General features: G+C 44.5%; 1 protein-coding gene across 2 annotated transcripts in view; it reads left to right on the top strand.

Moving 5' to 3' along the window:
• The window catches only part of ANKRD27 (ankyrin repeat domain 27), a 494,829-nt gene that overhangs the window by 380,916 nt on the left and 91,801 nt on the right, over positions 1–22,112 (top strand). For both annotated transcript variants that reach the window (XM_069217700.1, XM_069217699.1), the window contains one exon: positions 10,208–10,330. In XM_069217700.1, coding sequence (XP_069073801.1) covers positions 10,208–10,330 — 123 coding nt within the window. The remainder of the gene's footprint in view (positions 1–10,207; positions 10,331–22,112) is intronic.

Raw genomic sequence — 22,112 nt, 5'->3', positions numbered from 1 at the left:
CCGCAACGTGGGTGACCTTACATACGTTCACCAAGCATTATTGCCTGGACAGTCCGGTCCGCAGGGACTGCTATTTTGCCCGTTCGGTCCTGCAGGGCTTTTTGTGTGATCTTAGTTCGCAGCCCACCACCGGGGATGGTATTGCTTGAGTATCTATTCTAAGGTAAGGAATCTGCAACTAGAAGTCTCTATCAGATGTACAAGTTACTTACCTTCGGTAACGATATATCTGGTAGAGGCATATTCTAGTTGCAGATTCCTTACCGACCTGCAAACTGATTTCTAGGGACAGGTACTTCTCTCTTACCGTCCTAGTTTTGGTGCACCATTCTCAGTGTTCTTAATGGCTCCGCGCTCCTGGAGTGGAAAGTAGTGAAAATAAACTGATGTCAGCATGCCAAGGTGGCGCCTACATACGACTTCAACCCCATCACAGCGACCTCAATGCCAACGATGCCTTCGTAGTCGACCAACGCCACCTAATGGCGCTCAGGGGTACTGCTCGAAGAAAAAATCTCTGGATCCAGTCTGACGCCTGGGGAAATTCTAAGGTAAGGAATCTGCAACTAGAATATGTCTCTACCAGATACATTGTTACCGAAGGTAAGTAACTTGTGCATTAAAGTCAATGCTAACCACTGTTAGGCTCTGAATCCTGAGTTTTTGCGTCTCCAGACCAAGCACTCTTAGAAAATGCCAACCAGTATGGATGACATGTAAATCCTACACCTAGTAATCCCCTGTAAAGTGCTCCGACACCCTACACTAGTATGAGAGGTGTTATAGAAGAAATGAATTATATGTGATGGAGAAGCTGTGGAGAGGAGAGGCCCTTGTGGTTTTACTTCCTATCCCCACTACATATTTATGTGAAAAAGCTTTCTTAGGTTTTATGTATCTAAAAAATAAAAACAGAAATTGCTTGGGAAATGTAGAATCTGACCTGAGGATTCAGCTTTCATAAATAAAACTAAACATTTAAAAGTTAGTTGCCGAGATGCAGCACCAATCTTCCCATTATAAATTTTCAATTTTTGCTTTTTTTTTCAATGTAAAATAATAGTCTTGAGTATTTGTTTGGTGTGTACTTGTTTATGTATTTTTTGTGAATTACTGTTTCCATTTTTTAAATTTAAATCGTATAAATTGCTTGCTGGTCCCCGGTTTCCAGTAGTGATTCAGTGGGGGTACTCAGGAGTCAAAAGGTTGGGAACCACTGCTCTACTGCAACTAGGCTACCTATTACAGACTGCTGAAACTGTACAAAACTCATCTTGCAATGTGGAAAACGATTTTTGTAAGCAACTTAAGCAATGAAGGATGCTAAATCAAATAGATGAACAGCCAACTTCTTGTACCAGATGTGACTTTCGAGCAGCACTTTGATCTACTCTAGTTACACCTTCCATGTGCTAGTTGTAGTCTTAAATTCACACTAATTTGCACACTTCTGCTACCTGACCCCGAATAGTCACAGGTGCAGTACTTTCATCATGTACAGTTGTGACCATGTGTACATTTCTTCTGACTGAAAATGTCAATGTGAGTAGTCCATTAGGCCCTCTGAAGTTTCTTACACACAAGCTCATAAGGGTAACCTTTACGGTTAGAGTGGATTGAGAACATGCCACAGTGCCTACTCTGAACAGTTCGTTAAATAATTGCACATCTGTGCAGAAATTGTCCATGTATAAATGGTGACTTTTGTGAAAAAAAGGCTCTGGGAACTTCCCACACAATATTTTTACTGTCTCCAAAACGTGGAATGACTACTATGGGTTCAATTCAAGATTTCCTATTGGTGTACACCCTGAAATAATGCACACATTTAGTGGCACCTTTACACAACATAAATAGAGTAATACATAATGTTCTCTCTTGCTGGGTATATACTGTCTGAAAACGAAGCAGCCCTTCATTGGGACCAGAGACTCGTCCACAGATATATCTTGACCTGAAACATAGGTCTCTGAGAAACATTCAACTAAATGGTCAAGGACAGGCAGAATCTTGAAGAGACAGTTGCAATCAGGGTGATTTTGTAGCATTATACACACAATGGCACATCCGGTGCAGAAGCAAATACCTACCTCGACTCATGGTTGCTGGAAAATAGCAGCTGGCATCAAGTGACTTTTAGAACAACATAAAGATACTTTGCTCCTTAGCAAACCCATCAAAAACTTTAAACACCAGAACTGCTTCCTTTTGTGGAGATTTGTTATGGTCCACCAGTTCAATCTAGAGTGGGTCTTAAGTATGGCACTGTTGGCTCTCAAATACTATTTTGCATTAAATTGATCTGCGCAACAATATCATCCAAAAACACATCATCAATAAAGAGCTGGAAGAAATTGCTCTACAAAATGTTCTCTGTATTTACTCTACACCCTGCAGCACCACTAAAGACAGGCAAAACAGGCTGCACCATGTAAGGGGCAACCCAGGAGTTAGCATTTCCAGTGGCAGCCTTCCAGCACCTAGCAGCAATGCAGCTCGCTCATACTGCACTACGGGCAGATCAATATCCTCCTGTAAACGTAAAACTTCATCAGCGCTGATAGTGGATTCCTTATAAGATGACTCCTTCCAGACAGAAAATTCAATGACAAAATCTGGCACTTGGTCTTCTGCCTCAGATACAGTGCCAGTCTCAGAGCCATGTTCAGAGGCAGATTAAAAAAACAAACCAGCAAGCCGCTGGGCTGTCACCCTGCGAGCAGCCATAATGCTTACTAAGATTGTCACAAACAAAACAGACAACTCTGAACATATCTGTGTCAAATTAGAACTCAGGAAACTGCAACTGTATCCAACAGTAAATACAGCTATTGAAATCTGACGATCTAGAGAGAAACTAGCAATTGAAATCGCACAATGATCTTTCTACTGTAAAAAGATTCCTAGCTACTTCTTACTTGCCACTAAACTGAAAATAAACCGCACCTACTCTGCAGACACAGCAAACACCAAAGATATTCCAATAGAAATGGATAGAAAATACATACAAGACAACACACTTTGAGATCTTGCACAAATCCAAACATGAATTTGAAAGATATTAAAACATAAGTAAAATACACCAACCTTATTACAATTGTAAACAAAACCGGGCAATGGTACATATTTAAAGTAAATATTACAAAAAATATTTCCTCACCGAACACTTGCAACTGTACAATTGCTGATCTGCCAGTGCCAAAATAGCAATCTGTATACGCCACAAAGAAAAGCAAACAGGCACCTCAATAAAATAAAATAGTCACAAATGCACGTTATAAGAAATAAAAAGATTAGCGCTATAAAACACAATGAAGTCTGCTCTGAGGGTGCACATTGGAATCAAAAAAGGTTGATCTACACCCAAGGGGAGCACAAAGCAAAGGCAAACAATTGGCATCCTGGAATGGAACCAACCCTTACACCCTGGGCAGCTCCCCCACTTACAGAAACATGTCCTTGTTGTCTAGTGTTTCCACCAAACCACATCAACCTCAAAAATGGCCAATCTCATCCCAGGAAGGGGCGAAAACAAAAGAAAAATGCCCCCTTGGGTAAGTGGCCTATGCCCAAGGGCTGTTCCCCCCCAAAAAACAATATGGGCGAAGATTCACTAGTGCCTAGTGTGTTCCCACCCCCTTTCCCACCAGATGCAGATCTACCTAAAACACGGCCGATCTTTCCCCAAAGGGACAGAAGCAAAAAATAATTGCACCTTTGAGAGTAGCGTCACTTGGCCAAGGGGTCACTGCCCATGAATATAGTATATTACAGACATCACTGGTGTCTAGTGGGTTTCCGCTCTCCAAGGGGCTGATCGGCCTAAAAAATGGAGTAGAGGTGGATGCCCTTTTGAGGAGAGTCCCTTGCCCAAGGAGCAGCTCCCCAGAAATATAGCTTAAGAGATCCCTTATGTGTAATGCGTTTCTACCACCCCCCTCCCCAGGCAGATAAATATAAAAAATGGAAACAAAAGAGAATTGTCCCCTTGAGCGGAGCAACTCTTGCCCAAGGGGCTTCTCCCCAGAAATATAATGTAATACAGACATCCTTTTTATCTAGTGGGTTTCTGCCCATTTCCGCCCAGCCAGCCGCAGCTGCCCGCTGGGAAGATGGGCCTAAAAAATGGGTGTTCTGACACCCTAACTGGGGAGCAACCCCTGCCCAAGGGGCCATTCCCTGCCAAAAAAACAATCCCAGGTGGCCTAGAGTATGCATTCCTGCTGCATAATCATTGTGATCTGACCTGTGATCCTGCAGCAAGAATGCACTCAAGAGATACAAAAGGGGAGAAGAAAAACTCTTTCCTTTCCCCAGATTTCCGCAAACCACGCAGGTAACAGGACTCACTTAAAACGTCCTCCTCGCCCAACGCACAGGACGCTGCCAGTGTGTCCACGGTTACTAATGATTATGTTGACGCTGTGAGCAGGCGGGTGGCAGCAGAAGCATTTCTGCAGCCACCCACTGAGGGGGCTTATGGTGGGAGGAGCCAGGGTGGAAGAGGAGCTCCGGCGCTTCTCCTGCGGTGAGTGTTAGGATGTGTTTGAAATGTCCTCCACACCTGAATGGCGGTGCTAAAGACATGTCCTGTACATCCTTAGCACCCAAGGGATTAAACATTCTTTCCTCTCCTAATTGCACTTTGTAGTGTAGCAGAGCTTGTGGATAGCATGCATTTATTTATATTACTTCCTTGTTTTAAAAATATTCTTTGGTTCTTTCCCCTTGAAAAATGAAAGTTGGTTATTAGGTCCGTACTATCAATCTTGCTTGATGTACAGGCTTATGATAAAGCAGATTTCTCAGACAAACCATGGGAACGAAGTGTTCTTCTGACATTGCTAATATTTAAAACCCCTCATTTTAGACTTTCATATTTTTGATCTGTAAAAAATAGTTTTCTTGTTAATTATGGGTAAGGGCAATCAGGTTACTTTACCTCTTGAGTTGCCCAGTTTGCAGATGCAGCAATTATCAATCAGATCAGATACTACCGGAATCAGAATTTAAAGTGTGATCATTACTACCGAATTACAAGTTTTGCTGTTTGAAATGGAATATAACGAGAGGATTTTAGTATTTTGCGCTCCAAAATCTGTGTGTACCGGTATTTATCCTGCATTTTCTGCTGTTTTTTAGTACGTTTAATGCAAAACTTGTATTTCCGGTTCCTGGGTTACCGTTTGCACAGGGGTAAAAAAAGGCTTATTTTGCTCTAAGACCTCTTTCGTTCTTTTAATGACCATTGATTCCTCTAGTAGTTTTGATCTCCTAGTCAGCAAAGTTGTGGACTTTTGCCCCTGCCATTGCTAAACGTGAACCTCTAGTTTCTGAAAAGCTAGTTTACGCACATCTCAGCCTCTCTGAAGGCAACGTCGTCACCATGAGTGTTTTGCAGAAAGTATTCTCATGGAAGTGTCACAATAGCAAGTAGCTGTGGTTCTGCTAGTCTGTCTTTGTTTCATTTAGTGGACACTGGAATCACTGTGGAACCTTGTAAGCATTGTCTGTTGGTAATTGCGTCATACAGTAAGCATGTCTGTATTTCCTCTTTGACTATGAGACTAATAGCCTAGTTTTGTGGTTTGCTACTCATTCACCCTCCCATAACGACCCATTAGCAACCTAGGGCCAGACGTAGCAAAGTGTTTGCGCCTCGCAAACGGCGAAAATCGCCGTTTGCGAGGCGCAAAAGCCACTTTGCTATTCAGAAATGCATATTGCGAGTCGGGACCGACTCGCAATATGCATTTCCGACTCGCAAATAGGAAGGGGTGTTCCCTTCCTATTTGCGAGTCTGAGTGGGATGCAATGCCATTTGCGACCGCGGTCGCAAATCGTATCGCAGTTACCATCCACTTCAAGTGGATGGTAACCCACTCGCAAATTGGAAGGGGTCCCCATGGGACCCCTTCCAGTTTGTGACTGGACCCAAAAACATTTTTTCAGGGCAGGGAGTGGTCCAAGGGACCACTCCCTGCCCTGAAAAAATACCGAAACTAAAGATTTCGGTTTTTTTTTTTAAGTGCAGCTCGTTTTCCTTTAAGGAAAACGGGCTACACTTAAAAAAAAATAAAAAAACTGCTTTATTTAAAGCAGTCACGAACACGGAGGTCTGCTGACTACAGCAGGCCTCCATGTTTGCGAGTGCCTTGACTCGCTATGGGGCTGCAATTTGCGACCCACCTCATGAATATTCATGAGGTGGGTCATTGCGACCCCATAGCGAGTCGCAGTCGGTGTCTGAGACACCGTACTGCATAACATTTTGCGACTTGCAAACAGCGAGTCGCAATGACTCGCTATTTGCAAGTCGCAAAATGTTATTTTGCTACATCTGGCCCCTAGTGCTCCGATTTAAATCTAGCAATGGCTTTTGTCATGTGTTAACCTTTTTAAACAATGCTTTATTTTGACATGTTTTAATTCCAGCATTTCTGTTAATTTAACCTAAACTATTTTTTCAGTTTTACATCCTAAATCGTATGAATCTTTATCTGAAATGCTCTGGGTGCTCTATAAATGTATCTGCAAAGAACAAGTTTTCTTTTTTGGAACTTCTGATCTTTAATTCATCTCTATAATGTCTTATATTCTGCACAAAAACGGGCAAAGGCTCTATTGCTACTTGGATAGGCTTGTGTTTTTCAAAATGCTTCAATTATTGAGGAGCTTACGTTCCTCAGAGACATTTTGCTAATTTAAAAAGAACGAAGCAGCAAATCAGTTTTTTTTTTTTTTTTTTTTTTTAAATGCATGTACCCATAGCAGAGATCTTGAAGGCCAGCAACATGGTCCACCCAAAGCTTTTTGCAAGCATTAGACTTTAGAAGCTGTGTCAAGAAAAAAATCTGTCACCCAAAATGTTATGCTGATTGTTTGCGTAAATCCTGGTCCACCCTATGCTGTCTCCACTTTGTTACTATTGTGATGTGAAATCATTTTCCTAGAGTGTGAAAGCAGCACAATAGACTAAGTGACATGGTCTTCCTGGGGATTCGCATAATTTAGTCCTTGTTCTTACTGTTTAACAATATCTTTGTAATCATCTCCGTGGAGCGTATGTCGTGCTTCAAACTAGCATGCAAGGAAATAAATGGGTGGGGCCTCAATGAGAACACTTGATGATGCAGTGAGAAGTGTTTGCGACCTGGGCCAGCAAATGGTCACTGCCACTGGAATCATGTTAAAAATTGGAAATTTGCTACTTTTTTAAGATAAGCTTATTCCAGTCATGCTGGCAGCTTTAGGAAATATCCAGCTTGTTGTAAAGGAGTTATGAAGAGGACTTTGAGCATCAGAATCTCCTTGAAGGTTATTTCTTTCAAACTTTACTTTGTGGCCCATCAGTAAGTATAAGGGCACAATAATATTGTTTTTGGCTCCGTTAAATATGTGTTTTGGGTTGTTTATTATTTTGGGTTTTGGCACTATATACATTTTCACTGATTTTTATTTAACTTGTAAAGTGTAGTGATCCAATTGTGGAATTCTGGTTGTTTATGATGCCTTTCATTTTCGAGAGGGTAGGAAGCTGGCTCTGTGTATTCTATATCAAAATGAGATATGGTGTGCACAGAGTCCACGAGTTCCCCAAGAAGCTTGACAGAGGCAATAATAGATAATACTAATGCTCTTTATGTGCTAGTGTGGTCGAACAGTTAGACTTATCAGAAGGTAGAGTTGAGCATTTGTTGTACACACATAAGCAACAAGTGAAAACACACACTCAATGACTTAACTCCAGGCCAATAGATTTTTACATAGAACAATATTCTATTGTCAATTTGTTTCTAGAACCACTTGATTCATTTATCAGGTAAGTACATCAAATGAAAGGTACTTTGCATAGTCATACTTAGGACTTTGAATGGATTCAATATTGTACACAGTTTTTTTTAAATGGCAAAAAGCTATTTTAAAAGTGGACACTGCAATTTTCAACAGTTCCTGGGGGAGTTAAGTAAAGTACAGTTTCTGAGGTACGTACCACACTTACAGGTTCAGTCTCCGGGGGATAGGTAGCCCACCGTTGGGGGTTCAAGGCAACCCCAAACACCCCGCAACACAGGGCCGGTCAGGTGCAGAGTCAAACAGGAGCTAAAATAACGTGGGGGCCTATGGAGACAGGGGGTACTCTGGTTCCAGTCTGCTTGCAGGTAAGTACCTGTGTTGTCAGAGGGCAGACCAGGGGTGTTTGGAGTAGCACTGGAGGGGCCCCAAGTAGGCATAGAAACCGCACCGTCAGCGACACGGGGGCGGCCGAGTGAGGTGTGCCAACAGGGTGTCGGGGTCTCAGTAGTACTCTATGGAGGAGCCCGGGGGTCACCTAGGCGCTGTAGGCAGGGCACAGGTGGGCTCTCGGGCAAGCCACCAACTGGGCAAGGGTGAGGGCCGCCTGTTGGTCGTTGCTACACAGGTGGTTACTTTCTTTCAGGCCTGGGGGCTGCGGGTGCTGTGCTTCTCCAGGTGTCTGATATCTTCATCCCGGACAGTCGGGATCGGGGTGTCCTCTGGATTCCCTCTGCAGGCGTCGTCGTGGGAGTGCAGAGAGGTCAGCCCAGGGTGGACACATTGTCCGAATCGCCTGGGGGTCCTCTCTGGATAGCTAGTTTCTCTGGACACCAGCCGGTGGCATTGGGGGGCAGAGTATTTGGACTGATGCTTCTGGAGCGAGGTGAGACTCCCTTTAATGTTGGTTTCTTGGTCTTTTATTTGGGCAGGGCCGCTGTCCACTGGAGTTTCTTGGTCCTCCGTGATGCAGGCAGTCTCCTGGAGGCTTTTCAGGGGTCGTTGGTCCTGCAGAAAGTGTTGTGTCTTTTCTTGCAGCTTTTCGAAGCAGGAGACAGTCCGGTAGGGCTTGGGCTGAGTCAGTTGGTGTTGGTTCAGGGTCACCCCTAAATACAAAGTTTAGGGGTCTGTTAGGGTCAGAGAGCAGCAGCCAATGGCTACTGTCCCTGAGGGTGGCTACACCCTCCTTGTGCCCACTCCCTCTGGGGAGGGGGGAGCACATCCCTATCCCTATTGGTCCTAATCCTCCAAAGCAAGATGGAGGATTTCTCAAGGAGGGGATCACTTCTGCTCTGGACACCTTGTTATTCTCACTCTCCCTTCGGACTTGCCACCAAAAGTGGGGGCTCATCCGGGGAGAGGCCATCTCCACTAGCTGGAGTGCCCTGGGGCACTGTAACATCAGGCTTGAGCCTTTGAGGCTCACCGCCAGGTGTTACAGTTCCCGCAGGAGGAGGTGTGAAGCACCTCCACCCAGGACAGGCTTTGTTTCTGACCACAGAGTGCACAAAGGCACTCACCCCATGTGGTCAGAAACTTGTCTGGAAATGGCAGGCTTGCACAGACCGGTCAGCCTTGCACTAGCAGTTTGGATAACATACAGGGGGCATCTCTCGGATGCCCTCTGGGTGCATTTTTCAATAAATCCCACACTGGCATCAGTGTGGATTTATTGTGCTGAGAAGTTTGATATCAAACTTCCCAGTATTCAGTGTAGCCATTATGGGCCTGTGGAGTTCGTGTTTGACAAACTCCCAGACCATATACTCTTTATGGCTACCCTGCACTTACAGTGTTCAGGAATTGGCTTAGACACTGTAGGGGCATAGTGCTCATGCAGCTATGCGCTTACCTGTGGTATAGTGCACCCTGCCTTAGGGCTGTAAGGCCTGCTAGAGAGGTGATTTACCTGTGCCACAGGCAATGGTTTGTGAGCATGGCATTCTGAGGGGCCATGTTGACTTAGCCTTTTTTTCTCCCCACCAGCACACACAAGCTGTGAGGCAGTGTGCCTGTACTGAGTGAGGGGTCCCTGAGGGTGGCATAATACATGCTTCATCCCTTAGGGACCTTCCCTGACCACAGGGCCCTTGGTACCTTTGGTACCTTTTACAAGGGGCTTAACTGTGTGCCAGGGCTGTGCCAATTGTGGAAACAAAGTTACCATTTTAGGGAAAGAAAACTGGTGCTGGGTTCCTGGTTAGCAGGGTCAGAGCACACTTCCAATCAAAGCTGACATCAACACTGGGCTAAAAGTGGGGGGTGGCCATGCCAACAGTGGCATTTTCCTACAGAGAGCATAGCACAAGGCTTTATCTGCCCTTACTCAATGACTGAAATATAAGACCAAATATGCATGAATTATGTTTTTATTTATTAATAATGATGAGTATTCTTATTTCATTTGTACTAGGTACGTTATCTTTTTGAGTGGCTGGATGAAGACTTTGATGAAACAGAGGAAGTTGTCCAGTCAGAGAATGTTGAGTTCTGTCATCCTCTATGTCAGTGTGCTAAGTGTGGTCCTGCACAAAAGGTAAAAATGTATTAGTTGAGTGTTCGTAAGAGTGAAATCAGCCTTTTCATAGGTGCTCCTGAGGAATATATTTGTGGATGATATGTTATGCTACAATAGGAGTGACTGAAACATTGTGAACAAATTTAGTATTGTCGAGCTTTGAAATCTGTAGTCATTTCGCACGCTTTACCCAGAATCTGTTCTTCCACTTGCTCTTGTTATCGTTTACAGATTTTGCTTTATCCATCTGTCAAATATCTGTAATTACAGTGCAGCCTGCTGGGTTTTGCCTATATATTTAGGTATTATAGGAATATGCAAGGTGTAGTTGTTGATTTGAAGTCTATTTTGATTTCTCCCCAGTTTCAACATTTATTAAACTATTTTACAATGGAGTATTTTTTTTCTCCCAATAAGGGATACAGGGGTGGCTCCTCCATTAGGGCATAGGAGTGTCACCCCCGCCAGCAGCAGGAGCTGCAAACCTTTAAGAATAAAACTATAATAAACTACATTTCTTATAGTTTCATTTATAAAGGGGGCGGGGCCATGGGATGACAAGCACCGAGAGAAGTGCACAGAGCACTCCCTCAGTGCGCATGTATGTTTGGCCAGCCATCTCCAGCCGGCTAAACACTAATGCGCACAAGGGCTCTCTCCAACCCAGCACTGTGTAGCCGAGTTGGAGAGAGCCGTCCCAGGCTCCCAGTCTGCATTGGAGTGCCCAGCCAGGGTGCTCCAGCCAATCATAATGCTGCTTTGAGCAGCATCACGATTGGCAGTAGGGCAGGCTGGGAGCCTGCAGTGCAGCGGAGAACGGCAGTTATGTCCAGGTAAGTTGTTTTTTAAATTTATTTATATATGATGTTTGCTCCGTGCCACAAAGTGGGAGGCGATGAAGACTTTTTAAAGAGGCTGATGTGTGGGCCTTAAATGTGGTGTGCTCAGAACTGTCCAATCAGAACTCCTCATCAAGGAGGAGGCTCTGGTGAAAATGCAAAAATCTCAGCCTAGAGTTAAACAGAGAAGCTGGATGAGGAGGCTACACTGCAATGTCCGGTAGCGTCTGTGCGAGACATACTTGAACAATTCACCCTCAAGTCTTACCACCAGCTGTTACACAGAGAGGGGCATAGCTTTGGGCACCACATAGCATGGATACCAAGATGCAAAACACCGCAATCCCTTACACCTTAATAACCCAGAGGGAGCTGATGTATACACACAACATGATATCATGAACACTCTCAGGGACCATCTTTAGTTGGTGTATACCAGCTTGTTTGTCCTGGATGGGCAATGGATTTCAGCTTACCTGGCAGGTTTATCGCTTCTTCGAGTGGAGGACTTGGAAGCACAAGAGCTAGACGCCCATCTTACACTAGAGAAGGTGAGACAGGCATTGGCGTGCCTCTCTGGAAGTATATCTCTGGGTAGTGATGGTTTCCAGCGCAATTTTATCCAGCTTACACATCAGGCTTGGCACATCACCTCCTAGAGTATATCTTGAAGCAAAGGAGAGTGGAGTACTACTACCCACTATGGGAGAGGGATGTATCACCATGATACTTAAGCCAGGATCTGTGCCATCGGACCCTTCTTCCTACCACCCACTCACAATGGTAAATATGGACACCACAGTAGCGTGTAAGGTTCTTGCCTTCTGTCTGAGACCAGTCATCACCCAGCTGTTACACCCTGATCATTGTGGCTTCATACCGGGGCGAAACACGACTATGAATTTAAGACGTCTCATGCATGTAATGCGTGAGGTGGAGGAACTGGCGATAGTGTCCATTGATATAGCCAAGGCCTATGACACCATGGACTGGCAATACTTAAAGGCAAGGATGCAAGTGATGGGATTCAAACAACAGTTCAGGGCATGGATAAGTGTGTTATGAGGCTAGAGTCCACCTTGGTCGATTATGTTCAGCCCCATGGACAGGGGATAGGGGTTGTCCCCTGTCCCCCCTGCTACTTGCAATAGCATTAGAACCCCTGGTGATACAAATTAGATAAGGAATGGCGGAGTGGGGTATACGGATTGGAGACATGACACATTGTGTCACTGTATGCTAATGATACAGTATTCTATCTTACAGCCCCAAGGAGCTCGCTGCCCTCACTGTTGCGATACCTTGATGCCTTTGGAGACCTCACTGAGTTGGGGGTTAACCCACATAAGTGCTTGTTATTTCCACCGGGGGGGGGGGGCGGTGAGAAAGGAAATGACTGCATTACCACCATTTCCATTAAGATGGGAGACAGAACAGTTTGGATACTTGGAAATAATGATTGCCCCTACTCTGTGAAAACGGAAACAGTACATTATAGAGTAACAAAGGGTCATCAAGCATCAGTGCAATTCCAGACTTCCCTGCTGCTATCTGAGATGGGGCGCTTTGCAATGGCCAAAATGGTCTTCCTGCCACAATGCCTGTATACCCTACAACATGCCTTTGACACTGCCATTGGCAGCCTTCAGGCATCTGCATTCACTGCTCACAACACTGAGTGGGCAGAAGAAGCAGGGTTGCCAGAGAGTACATGCACCAACCCATGACAGAGGGTTAACTTTTGGGACCTTTTTACATCTGGCTGATACTATAAATGTTGCGACATGGATGGAATGGGGTCTGCGAGACACTGAGTGATTTATACCCAGATGAGATATTTATAATCTTTGAGATGGCACAGGAAACATTCTTGGTGGGAGAGGGTGTTTTCTTAACACGTTCTTGTATTGCAAACATAGCCCGAGAATTATGGCCTACATACCCGACCGCTGCTCCATCTTCACTTCTGTTTAGGGGCATATTGAAATTGGGAAGGACAAGACTTCTGGCCTCACAATTATACACAGCTATGCTGACAGTTAAGTCTCACAATACTTTCCGGCCAGACCTGCCTGGGAAGAAGAACTGGGGATACCAGTAGAAGACACACACTGGCAGACTGTGTGCTCCCTGGTTGGTACGGTATCCTGTAATGTACGATTTAAACTTATGCACTTTATTTACATTGCACATACATTGCCCCAACACTTCTGCAAAGAATAGAACCTGACAGAAATAACAATTGTCTCCATTGCCCTGAGCAAAACACTACCTTTTTTACGTTTAGCATGGTATTGTCAACTGGCTGCTACTATACTTGCCTGTTCACTGTGACATACCTGTTCCACAAGAACCACTAGTATGCTTACTGGGAGACATTAGACCACGTAAGGGTAGGAAGATGACGCACAAACTCAATCAACTGGTACTACTAGCGAAACAAAGGGTGGCCGTTACATGGCTAGGTCCACTGGGCCTAATTTTGGATTGATGGAAAAGATTTGTTGCAAAATGGATGGTGGCAGAAGAAATTTGACTGAGATGTAGAAGAGATGACAATGCAGCCGAAGATTTCCAAATGTTGGAGACATTAATGAAGAAGTTTGAATGGAGGGAAAGGGAGACACTGGAGAGCCCGACGGAGAAGGAGGGGCGAATACAATGGATGATAAGACCAGAGCCTGCTCATCTGAACTGGAGCACATACGGATAATACAAGCTGAGTTCACAGAATGTAGACTATTATTTCATAAACTGGGATGTTATGTCTAGTACGATTATGATGACCTTGTATATCAATTGTACAGAGATGGCAAGGGATTGTCTTTGTCTTTCTGTTTGAGGCATTACCAACATATTTTATAATTGTCTTGATTTAAAGAAGGCAATAAAATAAAAAGAATCTTTTTTAAAACAAATTAAAAAAGTAAGGGAGTTAAAAAGTGACTGTTGGAGGAAGCAAAAAAAACGGAGTACTGAGCTAAACTGTAGAGAAAAGGGAGGTTAATTTAGAAAGAAAATTGAGAAAAGGCCAAAAACAATCACAGATGAATAAAAGAAGGTAAGATTAATAACAAGGTTAGAGGTGGGTGCGTAAAGGGGGACGTAACAGTGGGACTGTAAATGCATCCATTTTGAGATTTAAAGAGACTTACCATTAGGATGGGGGTAGAGAACCAGCTTAAATAAAGTTGGTGATGGAATTGAATGGAAGCGGAAACATAAAAACTGAAGTAGGCAGCATGTCAGTGCAGATTCAGAAGTGGCTACCACTGAGCATATGCTATCTAGAGGAAGAAGTATGAAATTATAAAGTGTGATATGTCAAGTACACAATTTACTACAAATGGTTGTAAGTTGACTAGAACAGTATAACCATATGCAATACAGTATCATGTTATAGCAAATAAGATTATTTGTAAAGAAAATGGACTCCGAACTTCAAGTTTGAAACAAAGCGCATGGTCTTTCACAGTTGGATTTTATTTAATTTTATTTTCCAAAATACCCTTTATGGGTATCTGATTTGTACTCGGTAAATCAGGCATTTGGTGGTACTACAGTATTCCTCATTTCATCTTAATACAATTCTGAGTCCCATATTTCATCATGTTTAGGAAATTAAGGTTTTAGTTAGTGCTACGTTTAGTGGTGGGGTTACATTTCAGTTTAAAATTGAGATCATGGTTAAATATTAAAGTCAAGGATAGGCTTGGGGTTATTTATTTTTAATGTGTCTAGGTGTTTTTGAGCTCTACCCCATTGTGAAGTATTTAGCACAGGAAAGAAAAAAAACTCAATAAATAAAGAACAGTAACAGCGAAAAGGTAAGCTAGCTTGATATATGTTAGTGGCTGAGAGGGAGATGAAAGTCGTGGCAAAAAATAAGGAACAATCAATCAAGTTTGTAAGATCAGGTGGTATTTTAGTAGGATCTTGCCGTGGTGCGCTAATAAACAAGTGTGTGTTAAGGATATTTCAATGACAAGGTTAAACAGTCTGATTTCTTATTGTAAGGCATCCCACAATCTTGAAGCTAGATATGAAAATACTTGCTTGGTGGTTTTAGATTCTGCAGTTTGCAGTGCCTCAAGTACGTGTTTTGCCTTTGTGTTGTTCTGAATCCAGCTGCAACAGTAAATATTTGTATTGGACAGTTTCCTTGTATGTGAGACAGTAAATCCAGTAGGCTGTTCTTGCATGAAGGCCCACACAGTGCAATCTCCCTGGAATTGGAGTTATATTTTTGCTTCCTTCACCAGGGGAACCAACATTTCTCTGGATAACCCTGCTGGCATAGTGCTTCCTCTATCCACGTAAACTACCATTTATGTATGGTCCACACGACAAAAGTCTTCTTGATGAACAGCAAATTTTAGTTTTCATTGTAAATAAAGCTGGAAAGGGCATTTAAAAAAAAAAAATGTTGCCACATGATTAAGGTTAGTGTTAGCGTAAGCATGAATATTAGGGTCGGATTAGTATTACGGTATAGGTAAGTGTAAAGGTGAGATGTTGGGCAGATATATGGTCATGGTAACGATTAAGGTTAGGGTAAGTGTTGAGATTAGGGTTTGGGTTATGCTAGAGTTACAGGGAGGGTACTCAGCATCAGGAGTAGAAGTAGAGTTTGATTATGGTCCATGAAACAGAGTTAGAGTATGTACAATTGAAGTAAGTGTCAGTGATATGATTAGGAATAAGGTTTGGGTAACATAGTGGCTGGGTTTAACGTTAGGGCTAGGAACGTGTTTAGGGTAATGCAAGGGACAGGCTACAGGTGTAATTAGGACTCGGGTGAAGAGTTAGTATGTAGGTTGTGCTTGGAGTTAGAATTTCAGAAATATATGGAACAGACATGTTGAAGAAGAGGGTTAATTGAACGTCAATATGGTTTCTCATGAATATGTTTTCATTGGAATTTAAATGTTGATAAACAATTGAATTGTTATTTAATGAAAATGCTTTTTCTGAAATTATATTTTGTTTAAATGTACTGAGACGGAATGAGAACAAAAACAAGGGCACTCTCCTGGAGGGAGAAGCCCTACCAAAAGCACCTGGAACTTGTAGTAAGTGGTTCATGAAATTAGTAATTACATGTTAGAAAAGCATTGGCAAAGTCAATAGGTCCCGCCTCTGCAAGAGCTTATTGGCTTTGGCAATGTGTTTTTGCCATGTTGTACACCAGTGTGTTTGCTGTTCAGCACGGCTAAACGTTGGTGGCATGGAGTGTCGTAGAGTGGATTTGTTGGTGTAGAGTGGAGTAAGGGGAGTAGAGTGTTGCAGAGTTGAGTAGAGGGGACTTGAGTTCAGTGGTTCAGTGCCAGAGAGCACTGAAGGCTGCAGTGTCATAGAGTGAGTTGGAGTGGATTCAGGTAATGGGATGGATTGAATTGTAGTAGATTGAGGTAGACTAGACTGAGATTGAGGACATGGATTGGAGTGTGTGGACTGGGTGGATGGATGGATGGATGGATTGGATTTGAGTCAGTGTATTGAAATGGGGTTAGCTGGATTGGATTGGGGTGGACTGAGCAATGATACGGCCTGGCGGTGTTTTGCTGACGGACACTGCTGCTAACAGCAGCGCCGCGTCCCGTCTCCAGCCGGAGGACCACCTGCAAGCAGGTAAGTCGGGTTCTCCGACAGGGGAGAGGGGTGGGAGGTGTTGTGTGTGGGGCTGTTGTGTGTGGGGCTGTTGTGTTTGTGGGGGTGGGGGTGTGTGTGTGTATAGTTTGGTACGCGTGTATGCGTGTGTGAGTCGCGTTGAATGAGTGCATGAAGGTCTGAATGTGAGTGTATGTTGTGTGTTGTGAATGCATGTGTGCGACAAAGTATGTTTGTGTGTGTTGCAGTGTGTGGGTATGTATGTATGTGTGTATGCATGGGTGGATGTGGGTATGCGTGTGCATGTGTGTATATGGGTGCGCATGTGTTTATATGCGGGGGCAGGAGAGGGTGGGGAGGACTCTGGGAAGGGGGCGTGGGAGACCCCTATTAGTGTCAGGGAAGGGATTCCCTGGCACTGATAGTGCCTACCGCCATGGTTTTCGTGGCGGTATGATTGTCAAGAAAACCATGGCGGTAGGCTTGGTCGTAATCCCGAGGGTGGGATTGTGACGGCTGCTGGGCTGGAGACCGAAGTCTCCAGCCCAGCGGCAGTTACCACACTGGTGGTCGGTGTGTTAAAGTGGCTGTCTGTGTTTGCGGTTACCGCCAGGGTCATAATTCCATTTTTTTTTTTACCGCCGGCCTGTTGGCGATATTACTACCGCTTTAACACCGACCGCCAGGGTCATAATGAGGGCCTAAGTGTTCCTTCTAATTCTTTGGTTAATCGTTGGTCAAGCTTTGCGGAGAACCTTTGACACCAATACCAAGGTCAATAAAGTTCTTCAGTGGTGGATAGAGTGTTTGTTTTAGTATCCACAATATTATTCAGTTAGGCCATAAGGTTTGGGGGAAAGGGTGGAGGAGGGTCTGCACAAGCAACAGGTAGATAGATAGAAAAACATGAGAAGTGGGTGAAACTGAGAAAAGGAAGTGCTACTGGAAGACTGACCTAATGACACAACCTTTTATGTAAATGGACTTAGTGCATATCTGAGCAGCTGGAAATTCTGTATGTGTTCATGCAGTGGTGGTGAACACAGACTTATTGCAGAAGACCCAACATGACAGGGGTAGACCATAAGCCTCTACTCTCCCAACACTATCTGACACCATTCTTTAATCATTGGAACATAAACAGCAGGGTGGGAAGGGAAACACCCGGAACAACGACTCCGAAACCACAAAGTCGTGAAAAATGAAAGCGAAGCAGCGCATATATGCATGGTTAAGGTACAGAAGAAGGGAGTCGGAGTTGACGCGGTGAAGGAGGAGGTAAGTTGGGCTGGGACTGGGGCCGTTTTTTTGGGGGGGGTGGGGGTCTCGCGGTGATTAGGGTTTAGGGGGGAAGGGGATCAGGGTTTAGGTTTAAGGGGTGGGTTGGGGTGGTTTAGGTTTTAAGGGAGGGGGGTGGGGGTTGGGGTTGTGGTAATTTTGGGGGTGGGGGGTTGGTGTAGTTGTGGGGATGGAGGGCAGCAGTAATTTTTGGGGGTGGGGGGCTGGTGGGGGCGAAGCATGGTGGAACCGTGCATGCCGATCACTTATGCCTTTACCAGGAATGCGTTTACAAGGAAAAATCGTTGTAAACGCATTTGTGGTAAATGCATTATTAGTGATAAGAACGAGGTCGTTGTTCCAACCTCGTTGTTGAGCCATGGGTGCTTGAAGCACTAGTGGTTCTGACATATAACCTGGTGGGAATCCTGATTCACCGAAACGTGGGACTCAGGATGGTAGAGTGTAGAAGAGCAAATGAAGCTAGATGTGTAGCCGTGCATCAAATGTTTGAAGGTAGGCCACTGACTAACATCATCTGTGTACATTAGTCAACTAAGCAGGAGGCCCACTGGTGGTGTGGGCGACCTGAATCTAGTCATGAATGGAAATGAGGACAAAACACTGCTTAAATGTGGAGCAACAACAGTGCTGTCTGGAAAAGGAAAGCAATAACTCTAGGGTGCAAGATTTGTATATGAATACAGGTGGCAGCACAAGCAACTGTTAAGTATCAATTACTCTTCTTACTCGTGGCAGACAGTCGTTATACAATATAGATCACATCCTACTGGACAAGGGGGTACAGCTGGTAATAAAATAGGTAGACTAGGGCCCAGTGGCACTGTCTGCCCGTCCTTGGCTAGTCAGGTGCATGATGAGCTAGTGGAGCACCAGGAAATGAGAAGGCAAAATGGTGTGGTGCCTGAATTATGTCCTTTTGAAAGGCACCATGTTGACCAAAGTACTCCAGTGATTCTGTGGGATACATTGAAAGCAGAAGCTAGGAGGCAACTGATAGTGGAAGCTGGCTGCTTAGGAAAATGAGGGTAACCTTGTTTAGCAGACTAAGGGCCTGATTTAGAGTTTGGCAGATGGGTTACTCCGTCACAAGATGATGGATATCCCGTCCGCCATATTACAATTTCCATTGGATAGTACGGGATATCGGTCATATTTGTGACGGATTAACTCCATCCGCTAATCTCTAAATCAGGCCCTAAATGCGTACTTGATAGAAGTGAAGAAGGCACATAAAAACACATGATCACACTCCATAAGGAGAAAGCTGATGAGCCCTGAGGTGGTACACAATAGAGGTTCACAGACCAAACTTTTGTTGGTGATATTAGACAATTGTGTTTTATAAAGGGGGAAATACGCCTTGTATGTTGTTGGTGAGCCATCTCTGAAGCAAAGTTTATAGCTTCAATACAGAAATTAAAACCAGCAGCACTATATGCAGTGGGACAGTGAAAAGTTGGACCACACCACTTCACAGAGTTTTATGCAGAATTCTATTCCAGAGACCACACGAGGAATTCCTGTATTGGGAGCACAGCAGTCGGAAAACACACGAGGAGAGCCCAAATGCTTGATTGTCAAGGAAGACTTTTTGAAAATAATCAAGAACCTGAAGCTTGCTAAAGTGCAAGGATTGGATATCTTGATGGCCAGATTTTATAAAGTGTTTGAGCTGCAGCTGCTCCAGATTGTCGCTAGGTTCTTCAACTAGGTAGCACAGGCCACTAAGGTGACCACCCAACTGTGATGGAGTTGTCTAGCTTGTCAGTCCTTAAACTGAACTTGCCTCCAACAGTGGGCTCCCACCTAGTCTGATTTCATTATTGAACTTTGGTGCTAACCCTTCTCACTTCTAGTTTGGCAAGCAGAACCCAAAAAGTAGTACGGAGTCCAATACACCCTAACCCAGGTCAATGTAATAATGTGGAGACCGACAGGGAACAATGCTAAGAAGGCCATTCTTTTAAACCAAGTGGGGAGAAGAGGGGGAGCCATGTTGGTGCTTCCCTCATTAGATCCAGAGAAATCATTGGGAGTTCATGAGCACTTGTGTGTGTTGCAGTGTGTGGGTATGTATGTGTGCATGCATGGGTGGATGTGGGTATGCGTGTGTGCATGTGTGTATATGGGTGCGCGTGTGTTTATATGCGGGGGCAGGAGAGGGTGGGGAGGACTCTGGGGAGGGGGGCGTGGGAGACCCCTATTAGTGTCAGGGAAGGGATTCCCTGGCACTGATAGTGCCTACCGCCATGGTTTTCGTGGCGGTATGATTGTCAAGAAAACCATGGCGGTAGGCTTGGTCGTAATCCCGAGGGTGGGATTGTGACGGCTGCTGGGCTGGAGACCGAAGTCTCCAGCCCAGCAGCAGTTACCACCCTGGTGGTCGGTGTGTTAAAGTGGCTGTCTGTGTTTGCGGTTACCGCCAGGGTCATAATTCCATTTTTTTTTTTACCGCCGGCCTGTTGGCGATATTACAACCGCTTTAACACCGACCGCCAGGGTCATAATGAGGGCCTAAGTGTTCCTTCTAATTCTTTGGTTAATCGTTGGTCAAGCTTTGCGGAGAACCTTTAACACCAATACCAAGGTCAATAAAGTTCTTCAGTGGTGGATAGAGTGTTTGTTTTAGTATCCACAATATTATTCAGTTAGGCCATAAGGTTTGGGGAAAGGGTGGAGGAGGGTCTGCACAAGCAACAGGTAGATAGATAAAAAAACATGAGAAGTGGGTGAAACTGAGAAAAGGGAGTGCTACTGGAAGACTGACCTAATGACACAACCTTTTATGTAAATGGACTTAGTGCATATCTGAGCAGCTGGAAATTCTGTATGTGTTCATGCAGTGGTGGTGAACACAGACTTATTGCAGAAGACCCAACATGACAGGGGTAGATCATAAGCCTCTACTCTCCCAACACTATCTGACACCATTCTTTAATCATTGGAACATAAACAGCAGGGTGGGAAGGGAAACACCCGGAACAACGACTCCGAAACCACGAAGTCGTGAAAAATTAAAGCGAAGCAGCGCATATATGCATGGTTAAGGTACAGAAAAAGGGAGTCTGAGTTGACGCGGTGAAGGAGGAGGTAAGTTGGGCTGGGACTGGGGCCGTTTTTTTGGGGGGGGGGGGTCTCGCGGTGATTAGGGTTTAGGGGGGAAGGGGGATCAGGGTTTAGGTTTAAGGGGTGGGTTGGGGTGCTTTAGGTTTTAAGGGAGGGGGGTTGGGGTTGGGGTAATTTTGGGGGTGGGGGGTTGGTGTAGTTGTGGGGATGGGGGGCAGCAGTAATTTTTGGGGGTGGGGGGCTGGGAAGGGCGAAGCATGGTGGAACCGTGCATGCCGATCACTTATGCCTTTACCAGGAATGCGTTTACAAGGAAAAATCGTTGTAAACGCATTTGTGGTAAATGCATTATTAGTGATAAGAACGAGGTCGTTGTTCCAACCTCGTTGTTGAGCCATGGGTGCTTGAAGCACTAGTGGTTCTGACATATAACCTGGTGGGAATCCTGATTCACCGAAACGTGGGACTCAGGATGGTAGAGTATAGAAGAGCAAATGAAGCTAGATGTGTAGCCGTGCATCAAATGTTTGAAGGTAGGCCACTGACTAACATCATCTGTGTACATTAGTCAACTAAGCAGGAGGCCCACTGGTGGTGTGGGCGACCTGAATCTAGTCATGAATGGAAATGAGGACAAAACACTGCTTAAATGTGGAGCAACAACAGTGCTGTCTGGGAAAGGAAAGCAATAACTCTAGGATGCAAGATTTGTATATGAATACAGGTGGCAGCACAAGCAACTGTTAAGTATCAATTACTCTTCTTACTCGTGGCAGACTATCGTTATACAATATAGATCACATCCTACTGGACAAGGGGGTACAGCTGGTAATAAAATAGGTAGACTAGGGCCCAGTGGCACTGTCTGCCCATCCTTGGCTAGTCAGGTGCATGATGAGCTAGTGGAGCACCAGGAAAAGAGAAGGCAAAATGGTGTGGTGCCTGAATTATGTCCTTTTGAAAGGCACCATGTTGACCAAAGT

This window comes from Pleurodeles waltl, chromosome 12, assembly GCF_031143425.1.
Source record: "Pleurodeles waltl isolate 20211129_DDA chromosome 12, aPleWal1.hap1.20221129, whole genome shotgun sequence".
Taxonomy (NCBI): domain Eukaryota; kingdom Metazoa; phylum Chordata; class Amphibia; order Caudata; family Salamandridae; genus Pleurodeles; species Pleurodeles waltl.
Note: the sequence above shows the minus strand (reverse complement) of the source record. Positions and strands in the feature narration are given on the sequence as shown.